Source organism: Fringilla coelebs, assembly GCF_963513975.1.
Source record: "Fringilla coelebs genome assembly, chromosome: 24".
Taxonomy (NCBI): Eukaryota; Metazoa; Chordata; class Aves; order Passeriformes; family Fringillidae; genus Fringilla; species Fringilla coelebs.
Genome location: NC_140050.1, coordinates 2,848,630 through 2,867,178, shown reverse-complemented (window position 1 = coordinate 2,867,178; position 18,549 = coordinate 2,848,630). Strand labels below are relative to the sequence as shown.

Genomic DNA, 18,549 nt, shown 5'->3' with positions numbered 1-18,549 from the left:
AGGAGGTGGAGTCCCCGGCACCGGCTTGCTGGGACGGCTGGTTTGGGGTTTTTGGGTTTGGTGGTTTTGGTTTTTTGGGTTTGGTTTGGTTTTTTTTTTTTTTTTTTTTGGATACAAAAGGATGGAGCAAAGAAGCCCGAGCGACGGCGAGGGCAGAGCCAGCGCCAGCCCACCTCGGAGCCCCTCGAAGTCCCCGGAGTCCTCCGGAGCCCCCGGCCCCGCGTCAAGTGCCTGAACTGCGGCGGGGAGGGGTCCCGGCCTTCCCGGAGGAGCCCCCGGCCGGGACAGCGCGGGAGGAAGCGCTCGGCCGTCCCCGTCCTGTGCGGTGACAGCGTGGCCGGGAAGGGGACGCAGGGACGTGGCAGTGCCTTAGAGCAGAGGGACCCCCGCGACGGCCGAGGCGAGGAGGAGGAAGAGGACGAAGGTGCCCGTTGTCCCCAGCGAGATGAGGAGACTGGTCCCCAAAGGATCTCTGGCCCAGGGGACACCCGAAGGGTGATGATGGAGAGAAGCCACCGTGGAGGTCCAGGAGCTGGGGATGTCATCGAGGCCACCGTCGCCACCCGCCTGGCCCCATCCCCTGGCAGCCGGAGCCGCCCCGACCAGCGACATCGCATCCCCCATCCCAGTGGCCCCCGCTTCCCCCCCCGCTTCCCACCCCCCGGGACGGCACAACGAGACACCGGGGAAAGGGCTGACGCAGGAAATCCCGGGAGACAAAAAAATAATAAAAAAGGACAAGAAAAGGAGAAAACCCACCAAAAAAAGGAGAAAAAAAAAAAAGAAAAAAAAAGAAAAGAAAAAACAACAAAAAAAGCGCTTGGCGGAGAGGGAAACCTGTTTTTTTTTTAAAGATCTGAGAAAAGAAACACTTAAAAAGGACAAAAAGACAAAAAAAAAAAAAAAAAAGACAAATAAACTGCATGGTGCTTTAACAGGATCTGGTGACCTGGCTCAACCCAGCCGCGGCTGGCTGATGCTGTGCATGGCAGACTCTTATTAACCGGCTCTACCTTCCCCTTCAGCAAAAGAGAAAAAAAAAAAAGAGGAAAAAAAAACAAAAAAAAAATCTGTATAAAAGAAAAAAACAGCCGTAAAAAAAACACACACACAAGAAAAAAAAAATCCATGTTTTCCTAATTTGCACGAAATTTTATACCACATGATGTGCCTTGCCTTCGAAGCCTAAGTATTACTGGACCCGATATCAGTGCGAGGGAGTCGCTGCATGCCCGGGGCTCCCGAGGGGCCGGGGGGGCTGGGGGCCGCTGCCCCCCCCTCGCCTCCTGCATGGCTTCTTCTCGGCCGGAAAAGTCCCTTTTTCTCTCTATTCTTCTTCTTTTTTAACCGATTTTTCCCCTCAGAAACGTCTTCCAGTTGGTAATACCGATGCATCCTCTGCGCCAACACACCGGAATATGCAATAGCTGAGGGGGGGGGGGGCGGCGGGGGGGGCGGCCACCCCTTTGCTTTGCCTCTGTTTTCTTTGTTTTCCTTCCCTTTTGGGGGGTTTTGATTTGTTTTTTCTGCTTCCAGCAACCAAAGGCAGCGAGGCGGGAGGCGGCAGGGACCCCCGGGCCAGAGACCCCCCCCAGGAGTCGGGGGGGACGCGGTGTCCGGGCAGGACTGAGCGGGGCGCGCCGGGCTCCGTGCGGAGCAGCGGGGATGGACCGCAGGGCTCGTCCCGGGGCGGGCACAGGCTCCCACCGCGCCCCCTTAGGGGACCCCCACTTTTTAACTGGTTGGCAGCGGGGCGCAGGGCCGGGAGGGCTGAGCCCGGCTGCTCTCGTGACAGGAATGGAACCGTGTGAATGTAGCTGTGCCCCCCCGGGCCGGTGTCAGGGGGGTCACAGCCTCCCCCCACCTCCACCCCAGCGGCTTCATCCCCGGGGTCCGGCTGGCGCGGCAGGGAGCGGCAGGAGGTGCCTTCTTGCCGCCTCTCCCTGCCGTGCCCGCTGCCGAGCAGGGGCCCGACACCCCCTAAAAACCCTGAATTTGCCTTAAAACCCCAGCGTTCCGCCGGCTGGAGACCCCCGAGCTCCCTGGGGCTGAGAACTAACGCGGGTTGTGACACCGGTGGGCGGGTGGCACCGGCATCGCTGCTGCTCGGGCATGAAGAAACGTCGTCGTCAACAGTTTTTAATTTTTGTTTGTTTGTTTGTTTTGGTTTTTCCTTTTTTTTTTTCCTTTTTTTTTTTCCTTTTTTTTTTTTTTTTGGTGTCCAAAAGTATTAGTGGGGGGTAACGGGGTGGTCGCGTCCCGCCGGGTTTCGCCCACAATTGAGGCTGGTTTGAGGGTCCCAGACCCTTGGAGGGGAGCCTTGGGAGACGCTTCTTTATGCAAGGTGCAGTATTGATTTCTGCAAGGACAATGCAAGGAAGGAGTGGGGGCGGCGTTCAGCTGGGGGGTGGGGGGAGGAATGAAATATTAGAATTAAAAAAAAAAAGAGGGGGAAAAGAAGACAAAATTTAAAAAAAAAGAGAGTGTTTTTTTAATAGAAAAACAAAAAAAAAAAAAAAAAAAGGGGGGTTTAAGGTTGGAAAAGGCTCAGCTCAAAGCAAAAAATCTTTAAAAAAAAGCATTTTTAAACGGTGACAGTGACAGCGGAGGGAGGGAGCGGGGGGCACCGGGGCAGACCCTTCGGCCAGCCCCGGGGAGGCGAGGGGCGCTGGCGCCCCTCAGGCCTGGGCCCCCCGCCCCGAGGAAGCCCCGGAGCCCCCTGTCCCCGCGGGGACCCCGCCGGGGCCGTCCCCTGCCCCCTCTTTGCTGCCTCCCCATCCCCCGGGCCGGCTGCAAGTCCGGCCGGGCTGCGGCCGCAGCCCCCCAAAACCCGCCCTCGGCAAGAAAAGCACCTTAAACCAAATTCAAAAAGGCAAAAAAGAATCAACTCGACGCCCCCCAGCCCATAGGGCGGCACTGGGGGGGGCGGCCGGGGGCTTCCCCTTGCGGGGCCGGGGAGCCCCCCGTGCCCCCGGGGTCTTTGCACTTCTCCCCCGACACCCCAGGGGCCGCACCCCCGGCTCTGCCCAAAGGGAATATGCAAACACCCCCGGTCCCTCCGCGGGGGAGGGGGCACCACTCACTTTTATTATTTCTGTTTTTTTAATCATTCTCCCTTCTTTTTTTTATCTTCTGGCAGCCTCGATGGCCACGGTCGGGGTGAGCGCAAAGCCGGGGTGGAGAACACCCCATCCCTGGGGAAGCTCTGGGGGGATCCCCCGCAGGATGGGGATACGAGGGGGCTCCGCTCGACAATCACCGCGGGGGTTTCATGCACTACAGTCTCTCCTAGAGGGTTTTTAGTCGGGCTCGTCGGCTTAAAAAAATTAATTAAAAATAGTCCTTGTGACTTATAAATAAAACAAATAACCTGTACATATATATATATATATATATATATATATCCACATATATATATATGGGGCTGCAGGGCCGGGGGGGGGGCGCGGGCCCTCACACAGTTAAGGTACTTTAAATCGCAAAGGAATATATATATATATAAAATCTCACATATATATATATATATGTATGTATGTATATGTATATGTATATATATATATGTCTTGTTTGGTGGGGTTTGGGCTTTTTCCTTTTTTTTTTTTAATTTTGGTTTTTGTTTGGTTCTGTTTTTGTTTTGTTTTGGTTGGTTTTTTTTGTACTCGGAGTTTGGAATTTGCTGCTTTCTGCCCCCCCCCCCCCCGGGTATCCCGCCACCGGCTGGGATGGGTGCCCCCGGTGATGGGTGCCCGGGAGAGGCCCATGGTGACCCTCTGGGTCCCCTGTGCGGTGCCCATGGGTCTCACTGTGGGTGACCCAGGTGATACCCGCGGGTGCCCCTCCGGGTGCCCCACCTAGTGCCCGTGGGGTCCCACGGGTGTTGCAGGGGATGCCCCTCTGCGTGTCCCCTGCGCGCCCCAGGTGATGCCCGTGGGTGCTCCTCTGGGTGCTCCACGTGATGCCCACGGGGGCCTCTCTGGGTACCCCAAGTGGTGTTCACGGGTGCCCCGCAGGGTGCCTCGAGCAATACCCACCCGCGCCCCTCCGGGTGCCCCAGGGGTGCCCCGGTCCGTGGGCTCCGCTCTGGGTACCGCGTGCCCCGCTGGGCGCCCCGCGCGATGCCCAGGGCAGGCGGGAGGTGGAGCCGGGGTTGAGGGAAATCCCACCCCAGGGCAAAGAGCGGCAAAAGGACAGAAACCGCCCCAAAAAGGCGCCGAGGCGGCAGCCGGCCGGACCGCGCCTCTTACCCAAACCAAAAATCCCGCCGCAGTGCCTCCGCGCCGCCGGCTGCCCCGCCCGCCTTTTCGGGGGGTCCCCGCTCCCCCGGGGCCGGGGGTGCCCCCTCCCCGCAGTTATATTTTACTCGTTCGCCGGATTCTCGCTTTCGCTTTGCCGCAGCCGATACACACCGCGAGCGCACCAGGGCCGCGAGCCGGGGCCGGGCCCCCGCGCCCCCCGCGCCCCCTGGCCCCGCATGATCCCCCCGACCCCCGCTCGCCTCCCTGGTGCTTCACGATATTTGATTATACCATAGTACGCAGCCATTACCGATAGCGCCGCTCCTGCCTACATACACTTACTGACCCTGATGCGGATTTTTGGGGTTTTTTTTTGTTTTCTTTTTTGTTTTGTTTCTTTTGTTTTGGTTTTGATGGGTTTTTTTCCCGTTTTTTTTTTTTTGTTGTTGTTGTTGTTGTTGTTCCCCCCCTCCCCTATGCAAAAAAGAGAAAAAAGAGACAAAAAAGAAGAAAAAAACAAAAAAGAAAAAACTGACATACAAAAAAAAGATTAAAAAATGAAAACAAAAAAAAAAAGACAAAAAAAAAAAAGTATAAAAATTAAACAAGCTATGCTTCAACTCCAGCTCGCCTCCGCCCTTCCTTCGCTGCCCCGCGGGAAGTGAGGCACGGTGCCCAAGCGGGGGGAACACGGGTGTCCCAGCGGAGGAGGAGGGCACGGGGGGCACTGGGGAGAGCAGAGCCCTGCCCCGCAGGGGGCACCCAGAGGAGGGACCCCCACCCATAGCTGCCCTTGGCCTGGCAGAGGAGGGGGACGGAGCCGGGAGCCCGCAGGGCGCACCCGCGGGGAGAGGACACGTGCGGACAGGACACGGGTGGGAGCAGCCGCGGCTCACGTGGGAGCTGCTGCCGCTTCCTCCGCTTCAGACCCTGACCACGGGACGTCACCACCTCATGCGCGTGACGTCACCGCCTAGCGGTGTGACGTCACTGACGTCACCCGTAGATCGGCCTTGGCCGAAGCTGCGCTTCACCCCCGCGGTGCCCACGGTCCCCAAGCGCTGCCCAGGACAGCCTCAGGGCTGTCCCCCCCCCGCCCCCGCCCGTGTCCCCGCGGTGCCCACCCCTCGGTCCGGGCTGGTCCGGCAGCGATGTGGGCTGGACACCGGCCCCCGCCCTGCCGAGGCGCCGGACTCCTGCAGCTCGGAACTTGCCATTGTCCCCTGCCCGAGTGGCACCCAGGGGTGCCGGACAGCCCCCTCCCCTGCGCGGTGACACGACACGCTTGACGCCGGGGTAGGCTGGGGAAACCTTTAGTGGGCACGTCTGGGAGGGGACTGTGCTCGTTCCCCCGGGCGGGACCCCCGCCGGCCCAGGGTCGGGGGCACGGGGAGGCCCCGCTGCCGCCCACGGCCGCCGCCCTCCCGCTCAGCTCCGGCGAGCGGCTGATCCGCGCCGGGACTTGGTCCCAGCCGGGCCGGCCGCGGGCGGGAGGTGCCACGGTGGCCGCGGCTGTCGCCGAAACCCGGCGCGGATTCCCGCCCCGCGGACGGGGTGAGGGTGCGGCACCGGTCAGAGGTGCTCCGGAGCGAGCAGAGCGGAGCGGGGGGCAGTCAGAGGGACGTGGCCGTGGCCTTGCTCTGCTGCTTGTCGTCCGTCAGCTCATCCCAGTCCTCAGCCGCCGGGTTGACGTGGCCGGAGCGCTCCAGCCTGCGGGAGGGAGGGAACGTCGGTCGGCCGGGCACTGCACCGGCACCGCGGCCGTGCCCCGTGAAAAGCACCGCGGCACGGCCGGAACGTGGATACTCTCGAGGGCATCCGAACCCCGGTGTGGGGGGGCTCCCGGTGCTACCCCGCGGCACCCGGGCTGTGGTACCTGTCAGTCTCCAGGGTCTCCGGGTGGTCGTTCTCCTTCCTGCGAGGGGAGAGAGGCTGAACAGTGCCCGGGGACAACCCTGCCCCAGCCCGTGGCAACCTTCCACGCAGTTTTCCCCTGGCCAGCACCCCCCGCCCCCCACACCAATCCAACCTCTTCTTCCTGAGATTCCAGAGCCGGTTAACGAGCAGCACGACGAAGACAACGAAGAGGAAGACGACGACGGCCGTGAGGCCAATGAGCCACGGCTGCAGCACCTTAGGGCCCGTGCCTGTATGGCCAGGGGACAGGTAAAGGAAAAGACAGGGATGGGGACAGCTTCAGGGGAGCTCCATCCTTCAGGGGATGGGATCCCCCCACGAGATGGGACCCCCTCCCCACCATGGGATGGGACATTGGCAGACACTCACTGTTCCCAGTGTCCCTTGGGTACTAAGGAAGCCACTCCCGACACAGCTCACCTGTCCCCAGTGCAGTGGGGAGCACTGGGGCAGCAGGTGGGTGTCTCCAGATCTTTCTGCTCTGCCCCCAAAAGTTACTGTTGGAGCACTGGGACAGACTGGTCCCACTGGAAAGGTCTCCCAGGAGATCTGATGCCTGGGGGGAGGCCTGGCCACCTCCCCAGATACCCCAGGGCACAGAGTGGCATAGGGGCACTTACCAGCCTGTCCCTGGGCGGTGGAAGCAAGGACGAGCAGGAGCAGGAGCGAGAGGGGCTGCAAAAGCTTCGGCATTTCTGGGCAGAGGGCTGGGGCACGTCTGGATCCTGCTCCTGGAGGTGAGCTTTTGTCACCTGCTGCTATCGTGCCTGCACTCTGCACCCAAGACAACGGGCGCCTTTATTGGCCCTAAGAGGACAAAGTGGCACCAAGCACCATGGCGACACGACTCCTGTCACCCCTGGCAGGTGGTACCACTCCCCTGGTTCAGGCGCCCCACGGCACCCAGCGGCCACCGCCTCTGGGAGCACCGTGGCAAAGGACAGGCATGTCCCTGTGCCCAGGACTGGGGACCACCCCCAGGGTAGGCAGGTGGATGGAGGCAGAGACAGACAGACAGACAGGTGGGTGGGTGGGTGGGTGCACAAGTGGAAGAACAGATGGGTGATGGGGTGGAGAAGTGCTCACCCTGCCTGGTTCCCCCTATCCCAGCTGGCAGGGCTGGGGCAGATCCCATGGGGATGGGGTGGCACAGAGGGGCGGGCAATGCCAGGCCACCCCCAGCCCTCCCCTGGGCACGAGCCAGCTGCCCCAAGACAATCCCGGGTGGGACCCCATCATATCTTCAGGGAGTGTGTGCCCGCATACTGTTAAGAGTGAAACACTGACAGGGTTAGCTCAGGGAGACCATGGCAGGGTGCCCACCCACCAGGGCACAAGGAAAACTGAGGCAGAGGGTGGCCACCAGCACCCCAGGGAGGGACAATGGACTTGGGCAGGGCCACCCAGCCTGTGGCAATTCCTCAAGGGGTTAAAAAGAAGGGATTCAGCCTCAGCCTGGGTTTAAGACAGGGGCGGCAGGTCCATAAACCAGCCCCCATGCCCAGTGCCCTCACCTAGAATCCAAGTGAGGCTTCAGGGTGCTTTGTCCGCCAAGACTGGTTTGGGGCCACCTCTGGGTGCCACTGAGCATGGTCTGGCAGTGCCAAGGCCCTGAGGGGTCGGTGGGGGCACAGCCAGTCTCAGCATCCAGCTGTCCATCCGTCTGTCCCTACCCATGTGGCAACGCTGACTTGGCCCATCCAGAGGAGTATCCATGTTTCTGTGTGCACCTGTGTCCATGCCCCCTGCCACCATCGGCTGTGCCCCCACACCGTGGGTTTGCACCCCCAAGCACCCCCCTTTATACACCCATGTGCCCATGGCCGGGGGTGGCATGGCTGTGCCAAGGGGTGCTGTTACCCCAGGCAAAGGTCGGGATGCCCCAGCCCTGCCACTCCCCACGTTGTGCTGGCCCAAGGGGTGAGCAGAGCTGGAGCAAGTGGCTTTATTGGCGTGACAGCCCAAGAGGAGCCTCGAGAACAGCACTACGGCTGGGAGGGAGGGGGAGGCTGTGTTCCAGTGCTGGCCAGTGCCTATGGCCAGACCCACGCCGTGACCCAATGGTCAGGCAGGGCTGCAGGGTCCTGCTGGTGGCAGGGGTGTCCCCTGACCCTAGAAGAACCTCTTGGGGGAGTCAGCAAAGGAGATGGAGCTGCGAGGAGCGAGCGGCTGCAGCGGGATGTCCATGCTGGGCAGGACGCCGCTGCCTTCATCCTCCACCTTCTGCTCCACCAGCACTTCGTCCTCTTCCAGCCATTCTGCCTCCAGCACGGGGCTGTCGGCCATCCCTGCCTTCTCCTCCGGCTTGGGCCCAAATGCCCAGTCTGCAGGGGCAGACACGGAGCTGTCAGCAGCACCAGCCCTGCCACAGCACAGTCTCAGGTGGGGGGATCCCCCTGGCCCCTGCCCACCCCAGAGCCTGACCCCGCTGTGGGGAGCACTCACCAGCGAAGTCGTGCACCAGGTCCTTGATGAGGTGCCCCACGATGGCATATGCCACCACCAGCACCAGTGTTGCTGCCATCGTCAGGTACAGGACATAGCGGGGCAGGTGGATGCTGTCCAGGGCAGGGGGCCTGTAGTCCACATACAGCACCCCATCCTCCTCAGGGGGGGACTGCAGCAAGTGCCGTGGCCCCCGTGTCCCCCCGTTGCCAGGGAGGGGGATACCCCCTGCCAGGGCCATGGCCAGCTATCCCTGCAGCCCCACCCCAAACCACTGAAGCCTCTGCCACGCAGGGGCAGGGGGGGGAAAGTGGCATCAGGGTCCACAAGGCTTCTCAGTGTCGGCAGCTCACAGGGAGAGTGGTGTTCCTATAGCTGGTGGCAGTGCCACTCACCCAGTGACAGAGCTGCGTTGCTGAGAAGGAGCTTAGCACCTGCTAATCCACGCACAGCCTGGCTGCCTCAGCATGGGAGGTGACCGGTGGGCTCCGATGTGGGTCAGGGTCTCCAAATCCTGCTCCTCTGGGAGCACCACTGGTACCCCTGCCCCCCCTGGGAGTGGGGAGTCACCTGCAGCTGGAGAACTCCCAAAAACAGGAATGAGGAAGGATGCCCGAGGTCTTTCCTCCCTCCCCTGGGCTGGGTTAAATCCCTCAGCAGGCCCCGGATCTCTGGAGCAGATGGCTGAGATCCCAGGGGACACAGCACCCTTGGAGCAGATGGGCAGAGGGGATGGGGATGCAGCCTCAGCCACGGGGGCTCCCACGGGGCTCCCTCTGCTGTACAGGCAAGCAGCCCATGGCAAGAGGCTGTCACCTTCCCAGATGGCTGCCACGTGTCACCCCAGCACCCATTGTCACCTCCCTAGGGCACAGCAGCTTCAGAGAGGGGGCCAAATCCATGTTTCCCCCAAAAGCAATTCCCCCCACACCAAGAGGGTGCAGGTTTTACGCCAGACCAGCAGCAGCTTTGAAAAAATCCCAAACCCTTCCCAGCACAGGCTGAAGGTGCTGGTGGAGTTCAGTGCCAAGTCAAGGCTCAAGCCTGAGTCCTGCACCACTCTAGCACCTCCCAGCTCTGCTGCACCAGGTCACCCTTACCCAGATCCCAGCCTCAGAAATGCATTTTGTTCCAATTTTGTCTTAAAAGGTGTTGGGGGAGGAGAGACAAAAGTTGGCACAGAATGATTGGGAAACAACCCTGCAAGGTCTGAGTGAGTCACGGATGGCAAAGCTGGAGAGCAAAGGTGGGGGCAGCCAAGGTGATAAATGGGGACAAACAGCCTGACAAACTCCAGGGTGCTGGAGCCCACGTGCCAAGAAGGGAACAGTGGAAATGATAACATGGCCTGGGCGAAGTCACCCGTCTCACTGTGTCATATCCACAGAGCCTGAAGTGCCAGCTGGGTCCTGCCCATCACCCAGGGGCTATGGAGAGTGAAGGAAGGGGGACAAGCAACCCATAACAGCTGCTGACCCCAAACAGTGTGAAAACATCAGATGTTTGTCCCCAGTGCTGGGGAAGTGCAGTCTGGAGTCCCTCACTCTCCCCATCACACACAGGTGACCCTACCCACAGCACTCAGGTACATGTCACTGACTCTTGGTGTGTACAGGTGACCAAAACTGGAGCCCTTTCCATGGGGTCCTGAACTGGGTCAGACTGGGCCATGGCCAGGGCTGCCCCTTGACTGTGGCCCTGAACACCAGAGCCCTGGGGATGCTGAGCTGGCTTGAGGGACTAAGAGGATTGAGCCTGGGAGTGACTCACAGGGAGCCCTTGGACAAGGGGAAAAGGTATGCCCAGCAGGATGACAGGCCCTGCAGGGCAGTGGGACCTAGCAGGGCACCTCAGACAGACCATCCTCCTCCCCAGAGCTGGGGGTTTCACCTCATGCCATCAGGGACTCCACTCCCTGCTCCTCCCAATGTGGCTGGACTCGATTTTAAAGGCCCTTTTCCATCTCAATGGTTCTATGACTTAATTTTGGCAGTCTCCAGCCTCCTGCCCAGGGCTTGACCCCACGGCACTGGGTGCACTCCACACCTGGGCACAGGTAAATCACAGCTCGACTCACTCCAGCTTCCTCTGCCAGTGCTTTATTCCCTGCCAAACCCCAGTGCCCAGGCTGGGCTGACTGAGGGATTTGGGTGCCAGCAGCAGCCTCAGCCCTCCTGGCCCTGGTTAAACATGGGGGAAAGCCCAGGCAGGCTCTGCCTCACCCTGCCCACCCTAATGGCAGCGCCCTTCCCTGCAGAAAAAAACCCAGCCATAGCTTCCCAACTTTGCCATGAAACAACCCCCATCCTGGGGCAGAGGCTGCCACAGGCTCAGCTCCAGCTTGTCCCAACAGAAGCAAAACCCACTGCAGAGGCGAGGAGGGCCCCGGCTCGGCACCATCACTGAGAGCAATTTTGAAGCATCCTAAACACCACAGCCCACAAGAGCGGGTGCCCAAAGCCCATCCAAGCCCCCAGCAAAGCTCAGCTGTGGGGAATGGAGCTGCCGACGGGGCAGCACCAACCCAGGGCAGGCCCAAGCCCTGCAGAGCTGCAGCAGGCTCTGACATGCCAAACACAGCCCACCCGGTCCAAGCCCCAAGCCATGCTGCGGGCAGGCAGCACTGATCCTGGCAGGGAAAAGGGGCAGATCCAGGAAACAGTGGCTGGCAAAGAGTGGTGGGGAGGCAAGTAGCAGCTCAGCCTGGATTTGGAGGGAAAAGGTGGTTGTAATTGTGCCAGAGAGCAAACCCAGTCCCTCCTCCGGCTCTGCGCGGCAAGGCACGGATCCGCCGTTGGCAGCGGGAGGGGGTGCAGGCGGCACACCCACCTCGGTGCCCCCAGCCCAGGCTCAGGAGGAGGCCTGCAGCTTGCAGAGCCCGTCGGCGTACTGGAACTGGGCGCCGTTCTCGTACTCGTACATGTCCAGGGCCACCTGGCAGCTCTCGCGCACCACGCGCTCCTCGTCGCCGGCAAAGGCGCGCAGGGCCCGCAGGCAGGAGGGCCGGGCGATGGAGCCCAGCGCCTCGGCGCACTCGTGCCGCACCATGGGGTTCTCAGCGCGGCTGCACAGGGCGGCTGTCAGCTGGGGGACACACGCCTCATCCTGCAGCTGCCCCAGCACGTACCCGATCTCGTGGCGGAACAGCGCGCTGCCGCAGCGCAGCCCTGCGGGAGGTGGGGGGACAGTCAGCTGGGACACCCCAAAATTCACCAGGATGACCCAAAACATGCCAGGACACTTGGATAGAGCCCCTACCTGAAAGCTGGGGATGCCAAGGGTCACCACCCCAGCCCCATGTACAGGAAGGGGTGTCCCACCCTGATGCCTGATCCCAGCCCTGTCTCAGTGCCTCCTCTGATGGCAGCACCCACCCCCCCAGCAGAGCTGCTGCCCCCGCCTGCCCAGGTTCTGCTCCCCCACCATGATGTTCCAGGGGATGGCAGCAAGGCCAGGGACTCCAGCCCTCTGGGACCAAGCAGCTGGAGCAGGAGCTGACAGATCCCATCTTATGGACCTCAACAGGCCCAGATGGCTGGAGAGCCTGACCCACTTCCCTCAGGCTGGGGGTGGGTCCAAACAGTTCCTGGGATGTGGCCTGTCCCTTTCCCACTCAGGGACATTCTCCTCTCCAAACACCAGCAGTCCCTGACCTTCCAGGCCAGGAGAGCATGACCCCAAAAAAACCAGGCCAGGTCTGACAATGGGTCAGACCAGCTGGTCCCAGACCACCATCACAGCCAGTGTCCTCCCTCTCTCAGGGAAGGGGGTCTGGAGGGTGGCAAGGGGACTGTGGAACACCAGAGACCACCCAGCACTCTGTAATGTAGCAGGGAACAGCAGTCCTAGACACAAACATGTGAGAGCAGCTCTGGCAGTCCCGGATTTGGGAAGGGCTCATCCCAGATTAGCCTGGACAGACCTGCAGCAAGGACAGACCCTCACCTTCTGCCAGTGCCAGCACAGCATCCTGGCCCCCCAAATTCCGTAGAGCAAACATGGCCCGGTAGCGCTCAAACAGCTCCTGGGACTCATCCAGGAGGATCTCCCGGAGCCTGGCAACATCCGTCTCCTCAGCGGGGGGAGCAGGATCTACAGAGAGGTACAGGCTGCTGCCTGGCTTCTCCTTGTTGTTCTGCAGCCACTCCAGCCTCCTCACAGCCAGCTGACACGTCTCTGCCACCTGTGGGGACATGGACATGGCCCTGGCTGCAGAACAGCACTGGACAGCGCCAGGAGAAGCCCAGCACACAGCAGATGTCACTGCCATGTCCCCACCCACCTGGCCAGAGTGGGACCTGCCTCTGGGACCAGCAGTGCTGATTCCAGAGGAAATGACCCCTTGGGAAGCTCACCTCAACCACAGGATCCTGGGAATAGCGTTTCAGGACATCCAGCACGTCAGGGTTCCCAATAGCACCCAGGGCTTCACCTGAAGGATGTATCAGGATGTAATCAGGGTGTCTGTGTGAGAAGAACCCTGCTGTGTCCTCTGGCAATACCTTGCCTTGCTCTAAAGCACAGACACAGGCCCAACTGACCAATCCCAAATGGGGCAAACGCGGGCACAGGCTGGACTGACCAATTTCAAACAGGACAAACACGACAGGAGAAGCCTGGCCAACCTGTCCTGTCAGGTGTGGCCAGGGAAGGTGGTGAGATGTTACATGACTCAGGGTTTGACATCCAAGCTGCATCAGGCCCCCATGAGCTGCCCTGTACAGTAGGGGAAGGACCCCAAGCCCCATTTGCCAGCCAACCCCCTCCCGTGCCCCCAGAGCCGCAGGAGCTGCCACAGTACCTGCCTCGTGCCTAACCATGGGCTCCTGGGCCGTGTCCTCCAGCACGCGGATGAGCACCGGGATGGCCGCCTCGTCCTGCATCTGGCCCAGGCAAAAGGCCAGCTCGTGCTTCAGCAGCGCCGAGTCGTCCCCAAAGGCGCGGCTGATCCACTGCACGGCCGCGCGGCCGCCCAAGTTCCGCAGGGTGAAGAGGGCCCGGAACCGGGCGGGCAGGGGCTGCGCCGCGTCCACCAGCGTGCGGCCGATGGTCTCCACCTCCTGCTCCGTCACCATGGCGCGGGTGGGTCCGGGCACGCTCGGAGCTGCGGGGGGCTCCTCGGTCACACTCCTGCGTCCGAGGAAGGGAGTCAAGGTGCGCCCTCAGCCCCCAGCGGGTGCCGCAGCCGGGGGCAGGGCGAGCGGAAGGGTCGCGGCCCGGCCTGTGCCGGAGAACCGGACCCCGGAGCCGGCCCCAGAGAGCGTGTCCTCGGACACTCGGTTTCAGCGGATACCCGGGACGGACATAGAACGCCTGCCGCGACCGCGTCAGACGGAGCCGCCGAGTCAGCGGAAGCGGGGCCCGAGAGGAGCCGCTGGGCCGGGGGATCCCGGGGGGTTCGGGAAGGGCCCGGCGCTGCCGGCGCTGCACTCACCGCGCGCCGCCATCTTGCTGCTCCGCCACGTGACCGCCCGGCGGCCGCGCCTGCGCAATACGCACGAGCGGGGCCACCCACGAGGGGGCGCTGCCGCCCCTCCACCTGAGGGCGCTGCGGCCGCCAGGGGGCGCTGCGGGAGGGGCAGGGGCCGCTGCCCGCCATGGCCGGGCCCGGTCACGGCCCGCGGAGCCGGGCGGGGCCGCCGGGACTCGAACCGAGCCACACACCCCTCCGGAGAGGGGCCGGGGGGCCAGGCTTGGCAAGGTCCACCCTGAGAGGGGCCTGGGGGTGTTCCAGGTTGGGAGAAATCCCACCGGAGAGGGTTCAGGCAGTGCCAGGCTGGGCAAACCCCACCCTGGGAGGGACCTGGGGTGTGAGACAGGACAAAATCCCTCAGGAGAGGGGTCAGGGATGCTGGGCAAAATCCTACTGGAGAAGAACCAGGGGTGCCAGGCTGGGCAAACCTCTCCAGAGGAGGGTCAGGGTGTTCCAGGCTGGGTGAACCTGTCTGGACAGAGGCCAGGTGTGCCAGGCTGACCAAAACCCCTCTGGAGTGGGGCTGGGGGTGCTAGGCTGGACAAACTCTCAGGGCAGCACATCCCTGAGTTTGTGGATGCAGTTGAATTCTAGGCTGGTGTCAGCCCTTGCAAGCCACTGCTCCGCCTCTTCCTTCCCATGTGTGTTTACACAGCAAGCTTCAAACCTCCAAAGGAGCTCTGCCTTATTTCAAGGCTCCTGCTGATTTTGGTCTAATGGAGAGGCTTTGACACAGAGGAAAGCGAGATCCCAGCAGCTGCCTCCTCCCAGCACTAATCTCCACCATACTCCCGCAGCACACACAACACACCACCAAACAGTTTAGATCCTGGGAGAGAGAACAGGCACAAAATACATTCCACTGCCTGATACTTGCACAACGAACCCAGCACGAGCGTGACACGGCCGCCCCTCCCCGCCCTGGGCCCGCCTGGTACAGCTGGAAGCACTGGGCCAGTTTGCCAGAGTCCACGGTGAGTCTGCAAGCAGGGATGTGCAAGGCAGCTGCTCCCCGGGCCCATCAGCCCTCCCCGCAGCTCTCGAAGTACTGGCACATCAGCTCACGCACTTGCTCGGCCCGGTTGTCCTCCATGGCGGCCGGCGCGGGCTGGCAGGGCTTGGGCAGCTCGGTGGGCTCGGTGCCCTCCAGCCACTCCTCGTTGAAGGGGTTGTCGTGGGCCTCGCAGACATTGTGCAGGATGCAGCAGGCGAGGACAAGGGTGGGCAGCAGCTCCAGGCTGCAATCGTCACACTTGAGGAGGATCTGCCAGCGCGCCTTGAGGCGCAGGAAGGCATTCTCGATCACGCTGTGGGCCCGCTTCAGGCGGTAGTTGAACTGCAGCTGGCGCTGGGTCAGGTTCTTGTCCTCCTGGTAGGGCTTGAGGATCCAGTCTTGCAGGGGGTACGTGGCATCGCCCAGCAGCACGTACTTCTGTGCCTTCCCCATGAAATGCTTGGGAGGGTTGGGGCACAGCCGGCCTTCCTTGGCCAGCACCCACAGGCTGGAGCTCTCCAGGACTGCGCTGTTCTCCATGCTGCCTGGAAAGGCGGTGGAGACGTCCCAGAACTGGCCCAGCCCATCCACGGTGGCCTGCGTGAGGATGGAGTGCCAGCCCTGGCCGTTGCAGTAGTCGGCGGTGAGGCGCAGGGGCGGGTGGATGGGGATGTGCAGGCTGTCCAGCGCCCCGATGCAGTGCGGGAAGCCCCAGCGCGTGCAGAAGATGCGCGCCATGTTCTCCAGCTCCTTCTCGTCAGGCAGCCGGAGGTAAAGCGGCTTCAGCAGCAAGACGACAGCATAGCTCACCTCCCGGACACAGCTCTGCACCGTGGAGGGCCCCACGCCAAAGAGCGGGCTCAGAGTCTGGTACTCCACGTTGGTGGCCAAGTGCCACAGGGCCACGGCCACCCTCTTCTCCAGCGGCAGGGTGGGGCGGAAGTGCGCGCTGTGCGGAGCCAGCCCAGGCCGCAGCTGGTTGCAGATGTAGAAGAAAGTCTCCTTGGACATCCGAAACTTCTCCAGCCAGTCCTGGGGCCCAAACTCCTTCAGGACCACCTGCTCCCACCAGTCTGTGCTCCTGAGGCTGGGCCAGGCACGGGGGTAGAAGCAGCAGCTGGTTCTCCTCCGGTGAGCAATGAGGAGCTGCAGTGCAGGGGGGAGACAACAGCAGTGTGAGACAGCGCTTCCCTGCACTTCACTGGAACCCCCTTCTGAAGACCACCCAGCTCAAGAGACTTACTCAAGGCAGGAGGATGGCCAGTGCCAGATGGCCAGTGGTCCCAACTGGTCTAACACCAGTCAAATCTTTCTGTTCCTGGGAAACCTCACTGTAAACCTACCAGGCAGTAGGTGTGACTCCAGACAAGATGCTCAGGTGTTGCAGATGGAGTTTTCTGGAAAAGCCCTCCTTTGGGGTGGCCATTCCCTCTGGGGGTTTGTATTTTAATGAGCATTGCTGGATTTCCAGCCGCCAAGGGAACTGTGGGCTAAGTCCTGATTTGGAAGGGGGAGACAGCATCCCTCAAAGGTGGGAATCATGATTTGAAAGGGGAAGCTCCTGGCCTCTCCACAGGAATTGTTTTTCTATTATTAAATTCTACAGTGCAACTTTAAACTAAAAAGAGTCTTTAGTCACCTTCTTCAGCCACTGCCCAGGCCAGCAGGTTCCTCGTGTTCGCCCCCAGCTTGTCCTTGTAGCCAGGGATCCCTTGTATCCCCCATTGCATCCCCCACCTTTGATGTCACCCCCATGTCCGCTGCATCCACCGTCCTTTGTGTCCAGGATCACACTCCATGTCTTTCAAGTCCCATCCTTTGTGTCCCTGTCTTTGTGTCCCAGAGAACCCACACGTTCCTCGTCCTTTGTGATCTCTGTGTCCATGTGTCCTTCCTGTCCTACATCCCGTGTTTTGGGTCTCGCATGTCCCCCACCCTTTAAGCCCCCTTGTGACTTCCTCGTGCTCCTCATCCTTCCCACCACCGTCCTTTGCATCCTGCCGCCCCCAAATCCCCCATGTCCATGTGTTCCGTGTCTTACGTCCCCCATCCTGTGTCCCCGTGAACTGTCCCGCATCCCCCCATCTTCCATGTCGCCGTGACCTCCGCTCGTCTCCCGTATCCCCCACCCTTTGTGTCCCCGTGATTTCAGCGACCCTCCCATCCTTTGTGTCCCCGTGATCTCCACGTACCCCCCGCACCCCTGCACCCTCCGTGCCCCGTGATCCCGTCCCCGCCCGCGGTTGTCCCCACGTCCCGTCCAGCCCCCCGGCGGCCCCGCCCCGGTCACCGTCATGAGCCGTTTCTGCCGCTGGCTGTAGTAGTGCCGGAGCCAGGCGCGCCGCTGCGGCCCGTCCCAGCCCCCGGCGCCGGCGCCGCTCCCGCTGCCGCCGCCGCTCCCGGTACCGGTGCCGTTCCCGGCCATGGCCCCGGCGCGCCGCCGCCGCCGCCGCGCCAGCGCGCACAGGAGCACCAGCAGCCGCTCCCGCATTTTCAAATCGGGAGCCGGGGCCGCCCTGGAAGTGATCGGCGGCGGGGTCACGGCGGCACCGGGGGGCGGGACGGGGTGGCGCCGCTCCGCGGGGCACGGCTCTGCACGGCTCTCCCCATCCCTGCCTGCAGCTCACCGGACGGACATCCCCATCCACACCGCACCGCACCGACCTGCCCATCCCCATCCGTAAAGCACCACAATCCCCATCCCCATCCCTGCCTCTCCACACCGTTCTGCACAGCTCTGCCATCTCCATCCCCACCACCATCACCAACTCTCACCAAACCACACTCTCCCATCATCCCCACCCTCGCCACCATCCCCATCCCAACCCATTCCCTTCCTGCCTCCAGGCTGGTCTGGAAAAGGGTCACTGGGCTCAGCTGCAGCAAGGACTGGCACTACAGAAACAAGGAAAACCGCAACAACAAAATCCCAAATCTTCCTTGGATTTGCAAGAAGGCTAGAAAACGCTGTAAAAGACTGGACAAAACTCACTGGATTCAGCTTGGGCAAGGACTGGCACCAGAATGACAAAAGGCCCAACCACAGGCAGTGCCAGTGCCCTGCCAGTGCCCGGTGAAAGGAATAAGATGAATGTGTCTTTACAAACAGACTGTGTGAATCTGCTTGTAGATAGGGCCAGGGATTTGCAGATAAGGAAGTAACAGGAGAAACCATCAGTTTCAGAAAGTGTTACTAATTCACAAGGACTGCTGCTCGGCCAAGGTCCTGCTGAATCTCTGAACTTGGAGAAGAACAACAAAGAAAGTAGAACGATGAATGTCCTATGTTAAACAAAGGGTGGATGCATATTAGAGGAGGACATAAAGTAGGCAGTCCAGGAAGTTTGAAGTTTCTCCACCTCAGCCAGTGAAGAAAAGGAGAGGGTGATGTAGCCATGAAAATTAGGATAAAAAGGAGGCTGCATCCCCCAACAATTTGAGAGGCCCCATGGGAAATGCCCCATGGCCTCTCCCTTTGTTCACGA

General features: G+C 61.4%; 4 protein-coding genes across 5 annotated transcripts; all 4 read right to left on the bottom strand.

The window, feature by feature from the left end:
* Nucleotides 1-5,848: 5,848 nt before the first annotated feature.
* On the bottom strand, nucleotides 5,849-6,857 carry SMIM24 (small integral membrane protein 24; the record flags this gene model as incomplete). The annotated part of the gene is made up of 4 exons (XM_084221132.1): nucleotides 6,773-6,857; nucleotides 6,265-6,382; nucleotides 6,112-6,150; nucleotides 5,849-5,945 (listed from the first exon to the last, which is right to left on the bottom strand). The coding sequence occupies exons 1-4, from the start codon at nucleotides 6,843-6,845 to the stop codon at nucleotides 5,849-5,851; spliced, it is 327 nt and encodes a 108-aa protein (XP_084077258.1). The 5' UTR covers nucleotides 6,846-6,857.
* Nucleotides 6,858-8,264: 1,407 nt separating this feature from the next.
* SMIM44 (small integral membrane protein 44) lies at nucleotides 8,265-8,838 on the bottom strand (the record flags this gene model as incomplete). The annotated part of the gene is made up of 2 exons (XM_084220932.1): nucleotides 8,265-8,476; nucleotides 8,598-8,838. The coding sequence occupies 2 exons, from the start codon at nucleotides 8,836-8,838 to the stop codon at nucleotides 8,265-8,267; spliced, it is 453 nt and encodes a 150-aa protein (XP_084077058.1).
* Nucleotides 8,839-10,700: 1,862 nt separating this feature from the next.
* Nucleotides 10,701-14,089, bottom strand: DOHH (deoxyhypusine hydroxylase). Of its 2 annotated transcripts, XM_084221050.1 has the most exons (6): nucleotides 14,032-14,089; nucleotides 13,399-13,727; nucleotides 12,953-13,029; nucleotides 12,543-12,780; nucleotides 11,427-11,764; nucleotides 10,701-11,300 (listed from the first exon to the last, which is right to left on the bottom strand). In XM_084221050.1, exons 2-5 carry the CDS (start codon nucleotides 13,670-13,672, stop codon nucleotides 11,448-11,450), a joined length of 906 nt encoding a protein of 301 aa, XP_084077176.1. In that variant the 5' UTR covers nucleotides 13,673-13,727; nucleotides 14,032-14,089; the 3' UTR covers nucleotides 10,701-11,300; nucleotides 11,427-11,447. The 2 variants fall into 2 exon arrangements, with proteins under 2 accessions (XP_084077176.1, XP_084077175.1); XM_084221049.1 differs by having other exon boundaries at nucleotides 10,702-11,764.
* Nucleotides 14,090-15,045: 956 nt separating this feature from the next.
* On the bottom strand, nucleotides 15,046-17,884 carry LOC311162789 (uncharacterized protein; the record flags this gene model as incomplete). The annotated part of the gene is made up of 3 exons (XM_084221337.1): nucleotides 15,046-16,210; nucleotides 17,355-17,680; nucleotides 17,788-17,884. 3 exons carry the CDS (start codon nucleotides 17,882-17,884, stop codon nucleotides 15,092-15,094), a joined length of 1,542 nt encoding a protein of 513 aa, XP_084077463.1. The 3' UTR covers nucleotides 15,046-15,091.
* Nucleotides 17,885-18,549: the final 665 nt, after the last annotated feature.